Source organism: Otolemur garnettii, unplaced genomic scaffold (genome assembly GCF_000181295.1).
Source record: "Otolemur garnettii isolate 467f Iridium unplaced genomic scaffold, OtoGar3 scaffold00137, whole genome shotgun sequence".
In the NCBI taxonomy this organism is placed as follows: Eukaryota; Metazoa; Chordata; class Mammalia; order Primates; family Galagidae; genus Otolemur; species Otolemur garnettii.
In genome coordinates this window covers 3,560,187-3,568,086 of record NW_003852532.1, presented here as the reverse complement: position 1 = coordinate 3,568,086, position 7,900 = coordinate 3,560,187, and the positions used below count along the sequence as shown (strand labels likewise).

Sequence of the window (7,900 nt, the reverse complement as noted above, 5' to 3'; positions counted from 1 at the left end):
CCTAAACCAACCAGACCAGCTGTGTCAAATGGGAGATGGGGGTGAAGGTCAGTCAGGACCTGAACCAACCAGACCAGCTGTGTCAAATGGGAGATAGGGGTGAAGGTTAAGGAGAACCTAAACCAACGAGACCAGCTGTGTCAAATGAGAGATGGGGGCAAGGTCAGGCAGGACCTAAACCAACCAGACCGGCTGTGTCATGTCCTCCTTAGCCTGTCTGACTTCATCTTATTCTCACTACATGTGCTTTCACAGGTGCCCTCTCCCTGTTCTCGCTGCTTTTGAATAAGTTCATTCCTACCTTATTCTTCTCTGGCCCTATGCTTTGTTTTGTGAGTTTTAACTATTTCCCTTAGGGTTGCTCTCTGTTGTACAGCATTCCCTCTGAATAATAGGCAGAAGCTACTTTTTGCTTTTCTGAGATCCCTTTAGTGAGAGAGAAGATAGTGGGGAAAGAGAGAGAGAAGTAGGGAGAAATGAGCAGGGAGATGGTGAAACTATGCTAACAAATTGACAAAAGGGTGCAAGGAAAGAACTAGAGTAAGGGCCCCCAAAACTCTGTGTAGGAACAAGCCTAGCTAAAATAATAATAATCAGCCGCTGTCCTCTTGTTTGCTTGATAATGGTCACTGTCCCCTTGTTTGCTTTTCTATAATTGCTACTCTAGAAGGCACAAGTCATAACTGAAAGATTCTTCTTAACTTTTCTCCACAAATAACATCACCTTTTCAGAATCTAGAGGTAGTTTTTGAGATATCTTTTAGGTCCCATATTCCAATGAATTGACTGATCCACCCAGACTAAGAAACTAACTCAACTGGTCTTGGACCTCCACTCAAGGAACTGCATTCTAGTAACTGACCACCCAGATAGCAGCTCATACCAAAGGACTGGTAGTTCCACCTTGAAATCAGCCACTTAGCAGATCCTGAAGGCATAAACCTCTGCCCACCAAACTGTCTTTAAAAACCCTGTCCCTCCAGTTCTTAGGCAGGTGGATTTGACCTGGGGAAGTGTAAACAGAGAGAATTTATATTTGCTTTGGTCTGGTATGCTCTTTAGGGAGTCTGTGGGTAGGAGTGGGCCTTCTAGCTTGAGAAAGAAAGCAGGTAGAGTGATAGATTTCAGTCAATGAAAAACTATGAGTTAATAATTTTTCTATTTTTTCACTGTAAGGACTGAATATTCTTATAGAATTTATACCTAGTAAAAGTCATTTTGGGTATACAATTGGCAATTAATCACCACTGTTACATCCAGTCATAAGCAACTCATTCTGATGCTATGATTTTCACTTTTTCTAGAATTTCATATAAATGCAATCATACATTATTCAGAATTTTGTAATTGCCTTCTTTCACATAGCATGATATTTTATAGATTCATTCATGTGAGATTTTATTATGTGGGCATATTTTGTTTATGTATTCATCAGCTTATGGACATTTGGGTTGTTTTTGTTTCTTTTGGGCAAATACCTAGGAATTTCATTTCTAGATCATATGGTAAGTATATGTTTAACTTTATAAGAATTGACAAACCATATTTTAAAGTTACTATACCATTTTTTGTATTCCTGCTGGCAATGTATGACAGTTTTTCTACAAAATATACTTAATTTAAAAGAACTCAGTTCAAAAGAAGCAACTACAAGCATGTTTATCCCTGTATATGATTTTAAAAATAATTTTAGGTCCTGCTTTTTATAATATCCTGAATAATACTATAATTGCCAAAGTTGGAAATATCTGCTTGAAGAAAAAAAGTACAAGTGCATTTGGTTCTTCTCTTCCTCGTACTTTCTTTCTGGTTAAGAAAAAACCTTCTACTCCTGGGCCTGCTGATTATCAGGTAATTCATTAATACTGAAGTAATATTTTTTATATTGATAAAATTACATATGATATTAGAATTAATATACAAAGATATAGTTATTATAACTAATTACATGTAATGTGTTAGGGAAACTAGAAAGATTTAGCATATTAAATGATAGAAACATGGCAGATATTTAAAAAAAGACAAATGGAAGATTTAGAGATATCAAGTAAAATATTTGAAAAAATTAGTGCAGCTAGTGGTTTGTCAATTTTGTTTATCCTTTTGAAGAAGCAACTTTTATTTTTGTTGATATTATAAATTGTCTTATTAGTCTCTATTTAATTTAGTTCTGCTCTGATCTTTGTAATTTTTCTTTTTCTACTAATTTTGAGTTAGGATTGTTCTTATCTAGCTCCTCGAGTTGCAACATGAATTTGTTACTTTGTAATCTTTCTTTTGTAATGCATATATTTAACACTGTAAGTTTCTTTCTTAGCCCTGCTTTTGCTGTATCCTATAGATTTTTAGTGTGTTGTTTTTCCATTTTCATTTGTTTCAAAAAACACTTTAGTTTCTGTCTTACTTTCTTGACCCTATGTCATTCAGGAGCATATTGTTTGATTTCTATGTAATCGTAGAGTTTCAAAAGTTCTTCCTGGTATTGAGTTTTAGTTTTATTCCACTGTAGTCTGAAGAGGTGCTTGATATGATTTTGATTTTTAAAAATTTGTTGAGATTTGTTTTGTGGTTTAACATATGATCTGTTTAGGCTCATGGTATAAGCCATGTGCTGATGAGAAGAATGTATATTCTGCATTTATTGGGTAGAATATTCTGTAAATATCCATGAAGTCCATTTGGCCTGAAGACCAATTTAAGTTTAATTTTTGTTTGTTGATTTTCTAAGTGATCTGTATGATGCTGTCAATGGGGTGTTAAAGTTACCCACCATTATTGCCTTGACGTCATCATCTTCCTTGTTGTCTTCTTCTTCTTCCTCTTCCCCTTCCCCTCCTCCTCTTCTTCTTCTCCTTTTCCTCCTTCTCCTCCTCCTTCTCCTCCTTCTTCCTCCTTTTTCTTCTCCTCCTCCTCCCCTTCCCCCCTTCTTCCTTTTTCTCCCCTCCTCCTCCTTCTTCTTCTGTTTAATTTTTCTTTGTTGATTTTCTAAGTAATCTGTATGATGCTATCAATGGGGTGTTAAAGTTACCCACCATTATTGCCTTGCTATCTTCTTCTTATTACTATTGTATGTCAGATTAATATGAAGATGCAGATGATTAGGTTACATTGTTTGCTTTTGTTAGGTTGAGTCCAAGTTGTAGCTGTGTCCCTCACCCAGGGGGTGTGCCATATACCCTTACATTGTTTCTGTTAGGTGAAAACACACCAGTCCCCCTTCCTCTTCTCCTCTCCCCCTTCCCTTCACTCCCTTCCTCCCTCATATGAGTTTAGTTGTGTTTTTCTCTTGTGTGGGTGTGTATTTGTTCATCTGCTGGTTTCATATTAGTACTGAGTACACTGGATACTTGCTTTTCCATTCTTGTGATACTTTACTAAGTAGAATGTGTTTCAACTCTGTCCAAGTTAATCCAAAAGATGTAAAGTCTCCATCTGTTTTAAGGCTAAATTGCATTCCATGGTACACATATACCACAGTTTATTAATTTATTCATGCATAGATGGGCACTTGGGTTGATTCTACATCTTGATGATTGTTAATTGAGCTGTGATAAACATTCTAGTGCATGTGTTCTTATGGTAAAATGATTTTTTTTCTTTTGGGTAGATACCTAGTAATGGATTGTGGGGCCAAATGGAAAGTCTACTTTTGGTTCTTTGAGGATTCTCCATACTTCTTTCCAAAGAGGCTGTACTAGTTTGCAATCCTACCAACAGTGTAAAAGTATTGCTTTTTCTCCACACCCTTGCCAGCATATGTAGCTTTGGGACTTTGTGAGGTGGGCCATTCTTGCTGGGGTTAGGTAATACCTTAAAGTGGTTTTGATTTGTGTTTCTCTATTAATTAGAGATGATGAATATTTTTTCATGTGTCTGTTGGCCATTTGTCATCTTCTTTGGAGAAGGTTTTATTCATATTATTTTTTGCCCAGTGAAAATGAGATTGTTCTTTTTTTTTTTAATTAATTTGAGTTCTGTATAGATACTAGTTATCAACCCTTTGTCAGATTCATGACATACAAATATCTATTCCCATTTTGAAGGTTGTCAGTTTTCTTTAATTGTTGTGGCCTTTAATTAAGTCTTATTCATTTATTTTTGTTGTTATAATTGCTAATGGAGTCTTCTTCATAAAATCTGTCCCCAGGCCAATATCATAAAGAATTTTTCCTACTTTTACCTTCTTTTAGAATTTTTATCATTTTGTGTCTTAGATTTATATCTTTTATCCATTGTGAATCAATTTTTGTTAGTGGTGAAAGACATGTTTCTAGTTTCACTTTTTTACTTGTGTTTTTTTTTTTTTTTCTTCCCAGCATCATTTGTTGAATAGGGATTCTTTTCCACAGTTTATGCTTTTGTTTGGTTTATTGAAAATCAGACAAGAGACTGGTTTCATCTCTAGGTTTTCTATTCTGTTCTATAGACCTATGTTTCTATTTTTGTGCCAATATTATGCTGTTTTGACCACTGTGGACTTGTAGTAAAACCTGAAGTCTGGTAAAGTGATGCCTTTGGATTTGTTTTTATTGCTAAGACTTGCCTTGGCTATATGGGTTTTTTCCTAGTTCTATACAAAACAAAGAAGTTTTCAATTTTTTCAAAGTATAATGTTGGCATTTTAATGGGGATTGCATTTAATTTCTAGATTGGTTTGGACAGTACAGACATTTTAATGATGTTGATTCTTTCCAGCCAATAGCATGGTTTGGTAGTGTCTTCTGCTATTTCTTTTCTCAGGGTTTCACAATTGTCTCTGTAGAGATCTTTCACCTTCCTTATTAGATATATTCCCAGATATTTCATTTTCTTTGGAGCTACTGTGAAAGGTATTGTGTCCTTGATTTGCTTCTCTCCTTGATTGTTATTGACATATACAAAGGCTACTGATTGGTAGACATTGATTTTTATAGCTCATGACATTATTGTATTTCTTGGTCACTTCCAGGAGTCTTGTGGTTGAGTCTCTGGGGTTTTCTAAGTATAAGATCATATCATCAGCAAAGAGCAAGAGTTTGACCTCCTCTGCCTCTATTTGAATGTCCTTAACATCCTTCTCTTGCCTGATTGCATTTGCTAGAATTTCCAGCACTATGTTGAATAGTAGAGGTGATAATGGACATCCTTTTCTGGTATTAGTTCTGAGTGGAAATGCCCTCATTTCTACTCCATTCAGTATAATATTGGCTGTGAGTTTGTTATATATGGCTTCTATCAGTTTAAGAAATGTGCTATTTATGCCTTTTTCCTTAAGTGTTATTGTCACAAAAGGATGATGCATTTTTTTGAATGCTCTTTCTACATCTATTGAGAGGATCATACAGTATTTGTTTTTGCTTCTGTTTATATGGTGAATTACATTTATAGATTTGTGTTTGTTAAACCAACCTTGCATCTCTGGGATAAAACCAATTTGATCATGATGTATAATTTTTTTAATGTGTAGCTGTGTTCTATTTGCTAGGATTTTATTGATTTATTTCTTAGTGAAATTGGTCTGTAGTTTTCCTCTTTTGTTGAGTCCTTTCCTCATTTGGTGATGGGGTGATATTTGCTTCACAGATGTGTTGTGGAGGGTTTCTTCCTTCTCAATGTTTTGGAATAGGTACTGCAGAATAGGTATATAAGCTCTTCTTTAGAGGTTTAATAGAACTCTGGTGTAAAGCCATCTGTTCCAGGGTATTTTGTTGTTGTTTTGGGGGATTTTTAATTGATATTGATCTGTTCAAGAGATCTGTTTCTTCCTGCTTAAATCTAGGGAGGTTGTGTGATTCCATGTATTGTTCCATTTCTTCAACATTGTCAAATTTCTGAGCATTGAATTTTTTGTTGTAATCAGAAATGATCTTTTGTATTTCCATACTATCTGTTGTTATTTCACCCCTTCTTTTTCTGATTTAGGTTATTAGAGATCTTACTTTTCTGTTTCTAGTCAGTCTGGCCAAAGGCTTATCAATTTTGTTTACCTTTTGGAAGAACCAAATTTTTAGGTATCTCTTCACCTTTAGAAATACCCATAATTAGTATATTTAATCACTTTATGTAGTCTTAACATCTCAAATTCTTTGTTCATTTCTTTCTATTACTTTTCATTTATTTTTTTATGACTGGATTATTTCGATTGCACAATGATTTGGAACTTCCTTATGCAATGATTTCTAGTACAGTGTACAAGACAATAATAAAATTTTAATAATAGTAAATTATTTTTTTACTTTCAAATATTTAAATATCCTACAAAACAGTAGTGTTGGCTTAGAGTTTTTGTATTTGAAGGCTTTCTCATTTTTACAAGATGTGACTCTGATTGTTCTGATTTTTTATGCAATAGAATGTATACTTTTTTTTTTTTTAGGACACTAGGTTGGAAAAATATCATGAAGAAAATAGTGGAAAAGTGCCAAAGTTGGCATTTAGAGTAAAGAGGCATATAGTTTCACAGATATAATTTGTGGAGAATGTATTCTTTTTTGTAAATTAATGTTACCAAAAAAATAAAAATATAAAGGTGTTTAATTATTTTTTACTATGTGTCAATTATGAAATATTATGTATGAATAATTAAGTTCTGAAATAAAAATAGTGAAGTATGTAAAAATGAGAAAATGGATCCTTATCCCTTTTGTATAATACAAAGAATGTTGCTATTGTCTATACAGTTTAAATTAAGTGAGTACAAATAAATTATATGATAATTCAAAAAGAATATATTGCAAGACTTAGTTAATTGCTAATTAAAATTTTAGATTACCAGGTTCCTTTAGCTTATTAATTTACATACTTAGTGTATACAAGGAATTATCATATTTAAGAGTGTGGGGGTCACTTTGCTCAGAAAATATATTAGTCTAGATTGCCACATAATTAAGTTCAATGATTATTGTTAATTTATTTTATTTATTAATAACTAAGTATTAACAAATAATACCATATAATTGACTTAATACATCATATTCATATATTACTGAGATTATAACTCATTGGTTTAAAGTTTTTTACTTCTAAATGCTATTTGAAACTTTTATTTTTTTGTATTTGTTTATCTCTATTAAATAACAAAGCAATATTGATAAGCTTCATTGCAAACATTATTATGGTGCCACTTGTATTGATAAAAATATATGATATACTTATTTGTAACCTCTTCTTTCAATATGCTTTTTCATAGACCAGTGGAATTTCTGATGAATTGCCTAACTTGACTAATAAGTTTGCTGTTTTCCTGTCAAGAGCTGAAAGAACTACTAGAATGCCAGATAAGGTAAGAAGACTCTTATAATCAAAACTATTTATAATCTAGGAATTGGGGAAACTATATCATTAACATTATGATCCTAACATTATGTTAGGATCTGAGGGATGTAATTCCTAGTCTACTGTACTATCTTTAGCTAACCTGATAATTTCGTATTTTTAAAGTTCAATAAAATTTTTGCGGCTAAGCAGAATTAAAACATTGTTCTATGAGAGACTATTACATGGAACATCCCTTGTAGGATCAGAAAGCATTCACTTTTAGGACATATATGAAAGCAGAAGTCCTTGTATTATATATGGAGTGGAAGATTTAATTTATGTTTAACTCATTTTGTTCATGGTTTAAATCTTTTTCCCTTTTCAATTGGACTCCATTTTTAAACGCTTTGTTTCTGCTTAATAGATGCAACCATTTTTTTGTGCAACAAAAGTGTTCTTACTCTCTCTGAAATAAGAAGGTACAAGTCTTCAAAAGTCATTTTTTTTTAACTCTGTACAAATTTAGTCAGGCCATCTAAATATTTTATTACCTAAATACTGATTTATACATTTTTAATTTGTAGTTGCTACATAATACTAAAATGTACATTATTAAATTTTTACTTTTATTTCTCAATCCCAAACTTTTTTTTTTTTTTTTTTT

The 7,900-nt window shown here is 32.8% G+C and overlaps 1 protein-coding gene across 1 annotated transcript in view; it reads left to right on the top strand.

The window, feature by feature from the left end:
* The window catches only part of STPG2 (sperm tail PG-rich repeat containing 2), a 448,474-nt gene that overhangs the window by 109,770 nt on the left and 330,804 nt on the right, over nt 1–7,900 (top strand). The window contains 2 exon segments of the mRNA XM_023518401.1: nt 1,694–1,851; nt 7,169–7,261. Coding sequence (XP_023374169.1) covers nt 1,694–1,851; nt 7,169–7,261 — 251 coding nt within the window.